This window comes from Anguilla rostrata, chromosome 7 (genome assembly GCF_018555375.3).
Source record: "Anguilla rostrata isolate EN2019 chromosome 7, ASM1855537v3, whole genome shotgun sequence".
Lineage (NCBI taxonomy): Eukaryota > Metazoa > Chordata > Actinopteri > Anguilliformes > Anguillidae > Anguilla > Anguilla rostrata.
The window spans coordinates 1,325,504-1,340,669 of record NC_057939.1 but is presented as its reverse complement, the minus strand read 5'-3'; the positions used below and the strand labels follow the sequence as shown (position 1 = coordinate 1,340,669).

Below are 15,166 nucleotides of genomic sequence, written 5' to 3'. Positions count from 1 at the left end.
CCACCTTGTTATTGTGTTATGCTAAAGAAAGAGGGTTATTTTAATCGGTGAGGAAACGTTTTAACTACCCAATGTGGCAATGCAACATTTTAGTTTCCAGTTGTCTTGGTTTTCTATCTGTTTTCGTCTTGATTAAGAAAGCTTTAGTTAGCCAGAAACTGCCGTTGATGATCTTAACTGGTTGAACGAATATGCCCTGGCCCACCAAATCCACCTGTTGTTGTTAGAGTTAGCATCATGATAACAACCTCTGCTCCCTCCAAAAGATCCAACTCTCTGTTGTTTGTTTAGGTTTCATTTAGTTCGGAGCTGTCTTTGGATTGTGGAAAGCCTAAAAAAAATAAAAACCAATGCTTAGGTTCACTAGCCCTGACAGTTTCTTTCATGGATGTTCAGCTAGGTTATAATGGTCTCCACGGTACATTGGGATGGCAGGTATGCCATCCCGCCAAGTTACGCCTTGGCGGGGGCATGCCCCATACCTATACAGCACTGAGAGTTTGGCACTTTTCAGGGTTCCCCACAGAAATAACCACAACAGCCACAGACACTCAGCCCTTAAAAACATGAAATTCTGTACATTCTGACCCTATTTCAACAGACAGATTTCATAAACAACTTCACATGTCCACACAATAAAGCCCCAAACTAAGAGGATTTTGCGTTTTCTCCTTCTTCTCATTCTTATTTTTCCTGCCACCTATCCCACTAACAACATGTCTCCTCATTGGACATTTTACCGACACCAGCCAAATCTTCACCTACACGACCCAATCAAAAACTTGCATACACACGCAAAATACCCATACCTGTTTACTCTGAAATATTCCCAGTTTAACCAACAAGTCTGCCTGTGGCCTAGTGGGCAAGGTTACAGTCTTGGGAACATGGGGTCGTATGTTCAAGCCCAGCTAGGAACACATTTCTTTAACCTGCTTTTACCCTCACAAATAATTGTCTACTACTTCTCAATTATTGCTTTTACACCAGATCTATCCGCCGTTCACCGAACGTATACACTGCATTATGACGTACCGTCTGCACGTTCAGTTATTAACCGGCTACAATATTGCAAAGCCATATGGATTCAACAGGAGCTCTTCTGTGCTTACTGGCCTGTGTTCTTCTTTAAAACCATGGACAGGTTTGCTAATGATATTTCACGCATTGCATAGCTATGGCATGGTGCTGCACTAACAAAGTCACAGACTGGTAAACCTCCGGTTGAAGGATTGAATCCCGCCTCGCCCTCAGGCAGATCATTTCCTCTTTTACACTAACGTTTTCTTACACTTAGATTTTCTTTACCAAAACTCACTCACGGCCACCCATATGCATTTCATGACGGCAAATGTATTCCTTTTATTAAAAAGTTGCACCAGTTCACCACTGTGCCATTTCTACTAACTATATTTCTTCACTTGGCTACCGTACAAAACCTTCTTATCAGCAAACGCCACGTTTCTACATTCATGTTACTTCGCCCTGTTCTCTATCTAGCCACATATAAACAATTACTACGAATGTACGTTCTGCAACACCCCATTAAAACATTACACTTAAAATCATGATTCACTCATAATTATAACTACTACTACTACTGAACATGAGAAAAGCACATCAGTGCAATAGATTTCACATGTTACTTAACCCTCCACATTAACAACTAATGCTTTGTACAGACTGTTATATATACCGTTCGATAAGGAAACTAAGCTAGCTCATGGTCACTTCATTTACTTCGCACTATAGTCTGTGATCATGTCAACCTTCACCTACATGCCCATTCTGCTAAAAACATATTGTTTCAACTACGCAATTTCATCATTTCTCCTAATTACTGTTGTTATTTTCTCATATGCAAAGCCTGCTGTGACATATGTGTCTGCTCCTGTTCTCCACTATCAGGTTTTCCAGTTCTAGCTTAGCAAAACAGCGAAGAGGATTCCTACCTGCAGATAAGCCTATCAAAATGCCTTATAAATCTTACAAACACTAAAAGTGCATCTCCACGAAATAACAGACAACGGAGCAGGACAGAAGGGTACACAAGTTGCGACCTAGGGAGCTCTAATTCTATGGGCTTGCTGATTCTTTTGTCAATCAAGGCTCGTTGGATGGCCGTCAAGTCCGTGAGTACATACACTGGCCATATTTCACCTGCGTTTCTGATGCGTTTACACTTACGCCACTGCAAGCTTTGTCACAGCCACTGTTTTACATATATAGCAAACCGAAACTTCTAAACGGTACACACTCATTAGACTGTACAAATTCACACAAGGATAGCCATAATCCACAACCGTTTCTTACAGGGTCACTTCGCATTTCTCACTCTCATAATAAAACGCTTTGCAAAAAGAAATGATATCTCATAAAAAACAGGTTTTCAACGTACAAAAATGCCAAGTTACTCACACATACAAGACATACACCGTCTATAACTCATTCAGACTGCCAAAATCCAGGCCTGCCATTAAAAGTATTGATATCAAAATGACGCCAAGTTACGGTAACTTTGTTTTTAAAGGTCAATTTTCTTTTTCAGGAACAGTGAATTTCTATATTCAGGCTTATAAAGTGATAACAACAATCCTTTTAACATTCTAACAAGAAATCATGTGTGTAATTTAGAGAATTTAGAGAATATGAATGGATGAAAGCTATGCTATTGTGTAAACAGATTATCAAGGCACTTAATAATGTATGACTTCAAACAGCCAAGCAAGCAGTGATGAAGAGCTGATAATATTACCAATAACACATGAAGGTTATGTGCTTTATTAATAGAAAAGACTTATTATAGGCAGCATAGAAAAAAACAAAATGTAATTTGTACTTTCATTAAAAGTATTCTTTTATATAGAGATATAGAGAAGGTCACAAAATTAAACAAACTTAAAATATCTCAGCCTGGTTACCATCCCTGATTGTGCATCCAAGCAATGGAATAATGAACAAAGCTCAGCCATGCTAACTCAGACAGTGTGTATAGATAAAAGCTGCATAGGTTATGATAGAGGTAATATCACCTTTTAGCATGTATATGGTTTTATATGTATAATGACTGGTTGATGGTATTATCTGTATCTGAGTATCAGAGACAGCTCAGTGAAGGCTGCAAAAATGCAGGGATGTATGTATCAGTGACACTCTCTCTTTCTTAACATCAGTGATGATTTAATTTTAACCTATAGCCTTTTCTTTCATAGGATTCAAATTGGTTGGGGCACTTTTTGCGATTAGCCATGATATCAGTGAGTAGGCTATGTAATTAATGCCACTCAGAAAATACATTTTCAACCCAACTGCAACAGGGGCCATATAATCCATTTAATTTAATCTCCTTCTGTTTTCATCTGGAAGAATTCCTTGTACCTGTGAGTATAATATTTCATATTAATTCCAATCAGTAGATCACCCTACTGAAACACCCATTTAACCTCCTGTTTTCATTTCGAAGGATTTCTCCAGGCTTTTCATGGCTTGGTCTTGGGTTATATCTCTCCAAAGAGACGGGATGTCAGCAGGCTTAGCATTATATTCCTTGGCAAACTGCTTGTTAAACCTGTTGAAGACGTACTTTCAGTAGTCTTTCAGTAATGCACTTTTGTACGTCACTTTGGATAAAAGCGTCTGCCAAATGAATGTAATGTAATGTAGTCTGAGGCCTGGATGCTGCTGTCAGGCTGGATGAGCCAGTCAGGGTAAATGCTCTGATAGTCCTTGTATGGATGGTATTTCCCCTCTGTTTCACTCGAATGGAATGTTCCCTCACTGGCAACACAGGAGGAGCAGACCTCAACAAATAATTTACACAAAACCTTGAATCTGTATGAACCGGTCCCCTCTGGACAGTGAATGGAAGCAAAGTGCTCTGTGTGGTTCTTGCCGCCAGCTTCACATGGGGTCTTGCAGAAGGGACACTGCCTCCCACAGCCAAACACCCTGTTAAACAGCTCCTTCTGTGGCTGAAAGGGCAGTGAAGTCAGCCTGGCCCTCACATCTCCACCTCCCTGAAACTCTGCAGTAATGGACTGCTCCATTTCATCCACAAGCAACAACAAACACTGGGAAAAGTCTTCTGGCTTGGCAGTGTTTAAGGCCAGGACGGCTGTGTCTTTGGGGATGACAAGCTCCAGTAGGTCACAACAGATATTCTGAATGAACTGCTGAATGTTTTGGTTTTCCTCACCTCTTTCTGTCACTCTTTCATTGGCCTCCCTCTCTGCATTCTTAATGGCTTCCTTTAATCGTTCAACCATATCCTTCAAGTGCTTAATCTCAATTTTCCTGAGGCCATCTCCCGCTGAGAACTGCTGTATCATCTGATCAAATATCCAGCCCTGCACAAAGTTCTCGTAGTTTCTTATGTAATTCACAAAGTTCTCAAAGTTATCATCTGAAAGCAGCTGCTTGAGGATTGAGAACTGGAAGAAGGTTTGAGTGCTGAAATCAAAGGCTTTCTTCCCTCTCAACACTTCATCCACAAGGTCAGGGCCCAGAGACTTGGTGATGTATTCCTTCACCACTGGTGCAAGACAGTTTTAAGTGAACTCCTCTGCTTTCTTCTGACACTGGTCTCTTTTATTGAACAGGTCCTTAAAGTCAGTGCAGTACTGTTGCTTGAACTGCTCCAGACAGTGACGGGGATCATTTGCATGGATAAAATTTGAATGCATTTTTTGAAACTCCCGTGCTGCTTGTCCACAGATGTGGATCTTCAGACTGGCCTGAAAGTCAGCACTTGTTTCCAGATCCCTGTGCTTGTCCAGGTTTTCATCTATCATATGAAACAAGCCAATCATGTATGTGTTATAGTAGTCAGACCTTGTTCTCACTTTCTCTTCCACAAACTGCTTGCTGCACTCAATGATGTGATCAGCCATATTCTGTGTCTTTATCTTCTGCTCATCTTCAAAAAATGTTTTCCATACCTTTTTAAACAATCCTTTACTCATCACTTTGAATGGCTCTCTTCCACATTCAGACAAGTTGCCAACTTTTGACAGCATTTTACGTACTGAGCTGCCTTTCAGCTCCAAGTTAACCCACAGCTGGAGCCAGGCCAGAGAACTTCAGTTCTTTCACAGTCTCATTCCACATCTTCTCAAATTCAGCCTCCAGCTCTTGATCTGACAGATCTTTACTTTTCCTGCATTTCTCAATCAGGTCAAGTGTTCTCCATTACAGCTGTGTGATTTTTCTTGATGTTCTCTAACCTGAACATACCTGTAGTGGTAAAAATAGGTTCAGTTTCTGTCCTTTTGTTTCCTATGTTCCAGTAAACGTTTTCCCACTTTTATCCACTTCATTGGGAGTTGGGTGCAGTTGTCTGACGCGTGTTGTAATTGAAATAAAAACGTATTATTGTTGTTGCTCTTGTGGAATTTATTTACAAATTAAATGAACATAAAACTGCAATAATAAACAAAAACAATATTAAAGTCCATTTAAACTTTTCCAACTTCCACAGGTCCACTTTGGTTGTGCAAAACATGGTCAATGACCGTTGCCGCTCGCACCCGTCTACTTCCGCCAGCCCGCGTCACCACACCATCTTAAATATAATTTATTCCCCCTTCACCTATAGAGGGACACACTCATAAAATAATTAATGCACACTAAACAATAAATAACAAATGTACTTTGTTATAAAATGTACATAATACTTTTTTGGGGTTCTTATTATAATTATTATAAACCAACATAATGGCTCCTACAATACCCATTCTGATCTCCACAGCTGCCTCTAGCTAGTTTTTAGTTCTCTGTCTCCTTCCGAATGGCTTTGGCTGAGTTGATGAATTGTACTTTTCTAAGTGAACGTGTCCTTCAGAGCTCTTGTAGAATTCAGTGAGATTGTCCAAAATGAGCTTTACCCCTTTTAGTTTAGTTAGTTTAAGGGAGGCCTCACATTTCAGGCTGCTCAGTAAGTCATCCACATTGGAGGATGGCTTAATCTGTGCTGCTATTGTGCCAAAGTTTGACACCTTTGTCTCAGCTTCCAGTAACCACGAGTACATGCTCTTCCTGAAGGCCCACTCCCAGGTGTTGAACTAAGTTCAAAGCTGAGTATAAGCATCAGCCACAAGACTGTTGCGAAAACTAAAGATGAAGTTCTCATTCTTCACTGCATCCCACAAACTCCTGGTCCATTCAAGGAACTCATTGAATGTGTGTGGTGAGTTCTTTCCAGATTTGTGTTGCTTAAACATCTCAATCACACTCCTCTTGAACAGATTCACAGCCTCACTGTAGACAGCATTCACAGGTGCCATGGGAGGGTTTCCATACCAGAGCCCAGGGATGTACCAGGTGTCTCTCTCTGGATCATACTCCATGACATCAGTAAATGTTTTGTTGTTTCCCTTCTTTTCCATCTTAGCTGCTGCTTGAGTCATCTCATTCAGCTGTTCCAGTAGATTCTTCCTGTCTCTCATGTTCTTGTCATGAGCAGAGATGTCTGCTACATTCTGGTGCACAAACTGACAGCAGGGTTTTCTCCCAACTTCTTTCATGCACAGGAAGGCGTGCACCACAATCTGCAGGATGTCCTTCTTCTCTGTGTAGTTCTCCATGGTGATGTTGATGACTGTGATGTCACTCAGCTCCACCACCTGAGTGGCCAGTTCATTATTATGGTCATAACTGTCATCCAACCAGGCCAACTCTGGTGACTTCAGACCTTCAGTGTCAATAACCATTATGTAATCACATCCAAGCTGCTCTTTAAAATCCTCTTTCACTCTGATGAGGAGCATGAAGGCCCCTCTCGTGCACCTGCCACTACTGACGGCAAACTGGACCCCGAACATAGTGTTCAGGAGGGTGGACTTCCCAGTGCTCTGCACCCCCAGTACAGTGACCACCCGGATCTTACATTCATACTGTGTTAGATTATGAAGTTCCTTCAGAACCTGAGTTAGCCACTGCAGAGGAATGTTGGATCTATCTCCATCGACCAGCTCCAGAGGAAAGCCTTCCTGCAACAGCTCAGCAGCCAGACGTGGCAGGTGCTGAATCTGAGGAGAGGGGCCTTTGGGGATTGAGCAGGCTGACTCGTACAGCTGACCCATTTCCCGCATGAAGTGCTCTGTCCCCAAGAAGCAACTGGAGATCTTCCTGTCCAACTGTGCAATGCACTCCTTGTTTTCCAAGTAATTCTGAGACAGTTCCATGTACTCTGCCTGAAGGCATGGAAGGCATTTGCGTGACAGGTTGTCCAGGTTGATCCTCATCCAATTGAGGAAATACTTGCGCTCCTCTGTGGAACCGGACATTGCAGAGATGAAACGGGACATAGACTCTGAGATGTTGTGAGCCCTCTGCTGTGCTCTGAGCTTCTGCTTCTGTTCTGCAAGCTCATTCTTGTAAACTTCTTTGTTTCTCTTCCCAGCATTTTTCATCCTGCACTCTTCCCTCTCCAGTTTGGCCAGCTGTTTCCATGCAGTCCCTTGCAAGGGCAGCTCTTTCTCCTTGAAGCTTGGTATATCAGATATCCTTTCTGTGATTTCATTAGCCTTCTGCTTGCCCCTCTGACAGTCGATATAATCTTCATCAACCTGGATCCCAAACTCATGGGCAACAGCGGACATCCCTTCAACACTCAACTTGACCATGTTCCCCTTCAAAATTTCACTGATACCCAAACGCAGGGTTTTGATGAATTCTGCATCATTCATCTGCGGACCCTTTATGATGATGTTACTGGGTTTTAGTTTTAACTCAGAAACGAATCTCCTGAAGTTGTCCTTATTGAAGCTCTTGCTCTGTGAATTGATGATCAAGAACCAATGAGCCTTAAGGTGCTGGGAGACTAGAAATTTGCACTCTGACCCAAAATCATCACAGAACACAAATATGGCAGCAGAGTTGTGGCAGAGGAAAGCGTACTGAGTTTCAAAGTCCCTGAGGTCCCCACGGAGGTTAGCTATAGCCAGTGGCTCAGAGAAGATGTCAATGCTTCTGTTCCCACAGGGCAAATACCAGCTGATCTCCACCAGCCCATTGGAAATCCTCCTTGTGGTGTCACCGCACTTCATGTTTTTGTGAACAAAGGTGTCGTGGTACTGCTGAGGGTTGCTGAGAACATGGTTCAGAATCTGAGACTTGGACAAGCTACTGTTTCCCAGCCTCACAAAAGAGACCATGTGGAGCTTAGAGAGAACAATGCTCTCCTCTACAAACCCGTTTGGGTCTGTCAAAGAGTGCGGCTTGAACTTTTTCACAATATCCCTCATGGCCCAGAGCATTAAAGTGCACTGCTGTGTATCACATACAGGAAGCAGCAGAGGCACAGAGAACTGGCACATGGACATTTTCAAAACCATCTCCTGCTGGAGGAAGCCATCCGAGCAGAGAAACACAGCAGTTATGAGGTCCAGGGGGTTGACTCTGTTGCTGTGGTCCTGTGGATTCCTCAGGGTTGTCAGTAAGCTGTCCAGGTTTAGGGAAGTCATGTCCTCTTTTGAGGCGCACCTCACGCTCCTAGCGGTCACATTCACCATCATCAACCTCCTCAGGAAACACCACGGCAGAGATTTCAGAGACTGGATGCTTTCATCACTTAAAGTCTCTCCATCAATCTCCAGCACCTTGCTCAGAGTCAGCTTGTTCTTCAGGTGGTCTTCCAGTCCCAAGTCACACACCAGCTCATCCAGACTGGTTCCTGTCATTGTGGAAAGAAATTTCATTACTTCGTTTCTGTACAGTGACACACAATCCATTTAAAATAACTAATAATAGATTGTGAATGTAATGATTATAAAAGGACCTGAATAATGCAGCCCATTTTTATGAGGTTTTAAATGACAAGTATAAATATAAATTATGCATCCCCTAATGAATATATTTTTGTCACTGACTTGTGTGTATGCATGTTGAGCTGGTCCTGCTGCAGATGCCGTTTGGAAGGACTGCAGTGATGTTGAAAGTATATTTCATCCCAGGTCTCAGATCAGAAAGGACAGCTGTGGTGGTGCTGGGGGCACATATCTGTGATCTGGGCTCTTCTCCCTCACAGCTGTAGGCGATGTGGATCTCATGAGAAACTCCCTCCATGCTGACCGGTCTTTCCCAGCACAGAGTCACTGATCTGCTCTGCACATCAGTGGCTTCCACCCTCCCAGGGGCAGATGGCTCTATTTGAGAGAATGGAGAGGGAGGTTTCAGTCAGTGCTGTAATTTCTCTTAGCCTGCAAACATTCCATCTTGCAAGAAAAAAGGCCATATTTATGCAACATTTTATTCATTTACTTGTAACTCTACAATATAGAAAATCGTAACACATAAATACACTTCCAGAGCTAAAAAACACTACGTATCTTTGCAGACTGAATCCTCGCTTTCCCTGGACTTCAGAGACTGTATTGTCCAAGTCAGTATTTCAAAGATCATACATTACTTCCATGCCCACTCCCAAAAAAGCATACAGTATGCACTCCTGTAAAAATGTTAAATGAATAAATAAATAAATAAATAAATAAACAAACATTCAGTAGTGTCTGTCCATCAGCCTGGCCATTGGGGTGGGGGGTGGGGGTCCTTACAGCTTAAATTGGTTGAGTAACTAGATAGCTGTTGGAATAAAACTGTTCCTGCCTCTGTTTGTTTTAAATTTGGGCATTGCATGTCTCTGACCAGAGAGCAGGTTGGAGGCCCCCTATATTTTCCTGGCTTTCTTTGCCCTGTTTTCATTGAGCCCTGCTTGGCTGGGTCTGCAGAGGAGGGCTGGGACTGGGCCAGGCATGAGGATGGGTCCTCTGGTGCTGGTTCTGGGCCCAGACTGGATCTGTTGTCTGTGGTCTCCTCCTGATGCTCAGAATCTGCACCAGAGATGCTAAGAGACAGCCTACAGTCACACTACCTGGTATGAAGGAAGGGTCGACAACCCATATCATCCACCCCAAGTCAAATTTAGATTACAACTGAAATTATTTTTTTAAAGGATTTTAAAACCAGTTCCTTTGTACCTGGGGCAGGTGTGTCAGGTGTGATGTGCTCAGCAGGTGTTGTGTCTCTCTGCTGGTTCTCTGATTTCAACAGACTTGTCTGTGATTTGTCCTTTTCTTTCTGCTCTTTCAAAGTTTCCTGCAAATCAGACTTTAATTTACCCACTGAAAAATGCAGAAACAGAAATGTTTTCAGAAAAATGAAAATGAATACTTCTGTACCTAACTACTTTATCTGGAATAAGCAAATAGGTGAATTATTGGTCACGTATACTAATCACATTTTAGAAAACAAATGCAGTTCAGCAAACTAGTTGCATCTGTCCCAAGTTATATATGTCCTTTATGCTGTTTAAAGCTTTGGTCTGCATGATGACCTGAAATTGGGAGCCAACTAACTGATTTAAAGATACAGATTTTCTCAAAAGTGAAAAATCAGTATTCAGTATTTAAACTGATTTATGTATGTGGAGGTCAGGTAAGGAACAAAACAAAAAAAACATTGGCCTTGAATAAGCAGAAACAGTTTGCTGAGATGATAAGCTGAACTGGCAGCAGGATGAGTATAACTGTATTCATACTTGATAAATGGTCTTTCATACATGTTTTATGCTTTACCAAACAGCTACCAAACAGCTATAGAAAATTCTAGCTTGCAGAAGAAAAAAAGAAAAAGATAGTAGTGTGACCTAATCTTAAACTACAAAGGGAGACAGAGCACCTTAGAGTTAGTCAGAGAATCAGAGACTCTGCTCCTGTGTACTCTCTCCATGCCGCATCAATAAACAACTCATCGCACTTTGAAGTAACAACCGGAATTCAGTGTGGATTATTTTTTCCATGACATATAAATACTCCATGATATATTTCTGAGCTAGTTGTCTCAGTTGTCAGATTAAAAAGAGTCTGATCTACTCAGCCTGTGCTAATAGACACTTTATTTTCAGAAGTGTTATCTTCTAAAGTATCTAATGGATCGTGAAATAAAATAAATCTCTCACTCTCGCTCTCATTGTAATCACAGCATGTATTCATGTGATTCCAGTCAATATACCATCCCTGACATGTTCATGTCCTTAAGATTCAATTGTAGCTACTGCTGTGAATAAATGGCCTTGAATAAGTCAAAGCAATTTTCAAAATGGTTTAAATGACCCTGTGCAGAAATACAGTATGACTGACTAGCCGAGGTGTACCTCTGTCTCAGCTTTGGGAAGGCCAGTGTCAGACTGGCCCTGGCTCTGGGAGTGGGTGTGGTCACAACAGTGGGTGTGGTTGTCAGAGTGGGTGTGGCTCTTGCTGATTGGGTGCCGTTCCTGTTGGTCACAGTCTAATACAGTAGGACAAAAAAGAAAACAAAGCAGCAGCTGTTAGAATGTAGGCAGATCCCACAAGATAAAATACTGGCTCTGAATATGCTTCTACAGATCTGCACGGTTTTAGCAATAAACATTTGAGAGTAATTGAATTTAATCATGGCTATTGAGAGAATGTTGCAGGGATATGCATTTTAATTCCATGTTTTAACGTGTCAGGCTGCATTTTAATAAGCAGGTCTGTGACTAAGGGATCACAGTAATGTACTCTTTCATTAAGTTTATCATGGGCTGAAAAAGCACTGCTGCTACAGCACTATATTTTGACCCTCACCAGGCAGGTTAACAGAACTTAGTTCTCTTCTACTGTGACAACCTGGGGAATTAAAGTGGTTGGAAAATGTCAGGTATTCTACAGCCAATCAGATATAGGCTATGATTAGGTCAGATGTAGGGAGTTTGTTTATTTGTGTGAATTTAGCCAGGACCCCTTCTCCCACACTGTGCTGGGACCCTAGATTTCTGTTTGGCCAGAGAGAAGAGTGCCCCCTACTGGCCCAACAACACCTCTTCAAGCATAGTCTGGACGAATGCATGTACCTTCCGGGGCAAAAGGGAGGAGTCGCCTGCCGCTAGGAGCCAGCGGTAGCTTCCCTATTGGTTAATCGAACGGTCTGTGTCAGTGTGCCGGTTCCCCCCCCCCCCCCCCATACTCCCTCTGTTCCGTGTGTGCTGCAATCCATGTCCCGACTGAAACACACCAGCGAAACGGACAAAGCAATCGAGCTAACCAAAATTATCTGCTAAAAACAGAATTATGGACAAATTAAAAGAAGATTTTAACTCTGTTATATCACAGAATTGTCAAATACATGGCTTGACTACGCAGTTATCGAACAGAGATGTACTCGCTTGCTTGCCTACAGAATTTGGCAAAAGTTTAATTTTTCAAGCGTGGCCTTACGGTATGCAGTCTGCTATCAAATAAATATCCAGAAAAATGGCCAGAAGAAGCAATGATTGTTTTCCCGTTACAATCAATAATGGAGGAGCAAGTGGAATTGTTGAACCAAGAAGGAATAATCTTCGATAAATAAATTGTGTTTGTTTATTTTATTATCGAACCGCAGACTCTGCATATCTCGGTGATAAACTTTGATGGTGTGGTCGGTGCTCTGACGTTAACGTTAGCCATTTTCCCCAAATAGTGGCGAACTGATGCAGGTCTGTGGAAAAGTTTGCCTCCGGTAATGTTTTTCCGGTGCACGTTTCAGACCACACCTGGCCAAAATCATCACATTTGGAGTGCCGCCCCTCTGCACTCTGATTGGTTGGGAAAATACAACTATCCCGGTAAGGTAGCCTCCTTTGTTTATGCCTAGAACGTCAAGGCATCGGCCAAGCTGTTGAACGAAGTGAAAAAAGAGACTGGCTCGCGAGGCTACTTCAAGCAGCAATCTGGTTTTCCCAGGAGGTCTCCCATCCCAGTAAGAACCAAATAAACACAGATTTCAAAACACAGAGCTTGTCTAAATATTTCAAGTAATTAGGGCTTGGTGTTTTTTTATTTTATTTCATATTATAATCTCAAGACAACATGGTCTTGTAAATGGTAAAACCTTCCTTACCTTTGACATCAGGGCTGTTTATATTTACAATAAAATCACGCAGAACTTTACATCTGTCAAAATGAGGCGCCACCGCATGGCCTCCGTGCTGAGCCGTAATGGAGACAGACTGTGAGGATCTCAGAACTGTGTGTGGAGGATCAGCGAGGTCCTCTCCTGATTGGACAGGGAGAGAAGGAAGAGACCAATTAAATGTTGTCCTGTGGAACCCCCAGTCACAACCGGCACTGTTACAGCCAGAATTCAGCAACAGCAGACCCTTATCCCTGCAGTATGCCACACAGGACTCCCTGTGTGTGTGTGTGTGTGTGTGTGTGTGTGTGTATATATGTGTGTAGACATGTGTATCTGCCTGTGTGTCTGTGTAAGCATGTGCGTGTGCGTGTGCATTTTTGTATATGTGTGTGTACATGTGTGTATCTGATTGTATGTCTATGTAAGCATCTGCACAAGCACATGTGTGTGTGTGCATGTGTATGTGTATAAGTGTGTGTACACGAGTGTTTGTGTAAGCATGTGTGTGCACGTGAGTGTTTGTGTGTGTGTATGTATATGTGTGTGCACATGTATTTGTATGTGTGTGTGTCTGTGTGTGTGTGCGTGTGTGTATGTGTGTGTGAGTGCAAGCACGTGTGCGTCTCTGTGTTTGTATGTGTGTGCGTGTCTGTGTGTGTGTGTGCGTGTGTATGTGTGTGAGTGCGAGCACGTGTGCGTCTCTGTGTTTGTATGTGTGTGTGTGTTTGAGTGCCTGTGCACGCTTTCGTGTGTCTGTGTGTGTGTTTGTGTGAGTGTGTATGTGTGGTTCTGTATGTGTGTGTTTGTGTGAGTGTGTATGTGTGTGTGTGTGGGCTGCCTCTCACCCTGGAGGGAAGCTCCAGATGTTCTTCTTGGTGAAGACATGGCGTGAGAGACTGGAAGGAACAGAGATAAAACCATAAAACCAAACTAACTCAAACCAAAATCCATCCATAAAAAAAAAGATAATCATTTGCCGATTCATTTGACCATTAATTTTAAGGTGAAATGGGTAACTTGCTACTCTATCTAGTGTCCACAAGGGAGAATGGCAATTCATACCCAAAGCATGACAACGCCTCGCTAGTTGCTTTCAATGGAAACGCTGAACATAGTGTGATGGGATGCCAGCTTTGTAACATCCAAAATGTCAAGAGATAAGTATTACGTCAGACAAGTAATGAATAATATATGTATAAAGCATTTTCACAATATATTATAGCCATGCCTCCTACTGGCCCTCCAGCACCTCTTTTAGCAGCAACTTGGTTTTTCTAGGAGTCTCCAATCCAAGTATGAACAGAAAATATACAGGATTTAAAAACACACAGATTTCTAAACATAGTTTTGGGGTCTCTTCATGGGGTCCTCACCTTTACTGATGGTCTCGCCTTTAGACACACGCACACTCTCCTTTGAGTCTTCAGTTTCCTTGAAATAAAAAACACCACAGAGAGTGTACCTGTATTTTCACAGAATAGTTTAATATTTTGACTCAATTATTAATATGAATACCAGCTTAAATTTCAGGAGCTGGCTTTTTATTATCAGACCTACAGCACTGATGTGAATTTCAGCGTATGCACAATTTATGATCAGTTATAAAAGGAATAGTTCTGGTCTTGGAAGCTGATTGGTCAACACCGTGTTCCAGCCATGCTATAATACATGATATAGTAACAGCTATGACATGATGCACCTATTCACCTTACAGTATACAATATCACTGTGTACCTTTAACAGAGATTGGACCATGGACAGTACCTAACATTACTGGCTCAAGAACCTTTAATGTAACTTAATTTGAGAAAATCAGAAATAAAAAGATTGCAACAAACCAGGACAATAATATGGACAGTTTTAACATTACTTTAAATAAGAAAACACGGTTATTGCAGCTTTCAGTGCATGATATCAAAATGTACTCCCAAAATGTATGGTGTCTACTGCGTTAAACATTTTAAACTTGCGTGAATGACAACATCCAGATTAACAAACCCAATGCAAAAGTGAAGTTAGACTATTTTTAGTTTTTTCTTTGTTTGTTTGTAATTTTATACACAGAAACATTTCCAGTGTTAATTCAGCTCTAACAGTGTTAATAAAACTTAACAGATCACATTTGTTCCCACATTCCATAGTGAATTAATACATTTTACTGTGTAGCAGTAGAGTTACTGACAGGTTAGAAAGGTGTAGGCTAGCTGCTTGTCAGGTTTGCGCAACCAGGTATGCGAGTGTGTAAAGTTATTAC

General features: G+C 41.9%; 1 protein-coding gene, 1 long non-coding RNA gene and 2 pseudogenes across 2 annotated transcripts in view; 1 reads left to right on the top strand and 3 right to left on the bottom strand.

Annotated features, from left to right (window-relative positions):
• Nucleotides 1–9,479, bottom strand: part of LOC135258443 (up-regulator of cell proliferation-like) — a 74,666-nt pseudogene extending 65,187 nt beyond the window's left edge.
• The window catches only part of LOC135258482 (uncharacterized), a 189,120-nt gene extending 176,287 nt beyond the window's left edge, over nt 1–12,833 (top strand). The window contains exon 2 of the long non-coding RNA XR_010331002.1: nt 12,741–12,833. This is a non-coding gene — a long non-coding RNA (uncharacterized LOC135258482). The remainder of the gene's footprint in view (nt 1–12,740) is intronic.
• The window catches only part of LOC135258451 (protein starmaker-like), a 228,028-nt gene that overhangs the window by 202,737 nt on the left and 10,125 nt on the right, over nt 1–15,166 (bottom strand). The window contains exons 7-11 of the mRNA XM_064341841.1: nt 14,286–14,343; nt 13,758–13,808; nt 12,898–13,053; nt 11,150–11,283; nt 9,975–10,092 (exon numbers count right to left, since the gene is read on the bottom strand). Of these exons, the coding sequence (XP_064197911.1) occupies nt 9,975–10,092; nt 11,150–11,283; nt 12,898–13,053; nt 13,758–13,808; nt 14,286–14,343 (517 nt within the window). The remainder of the gene's footprint in view (nt 1–9,974; nt 10,093–11,149; nt 11,284–12,897; nt 13,054–13,757; nt 13,809–14,285; nt 14,344–15,166) is intronic.
• LOC135258459 (interferon-induced very large GTPase 1-like) lies at nt 2,868–6,060 on the bottom strand (annotated as a pseudogene).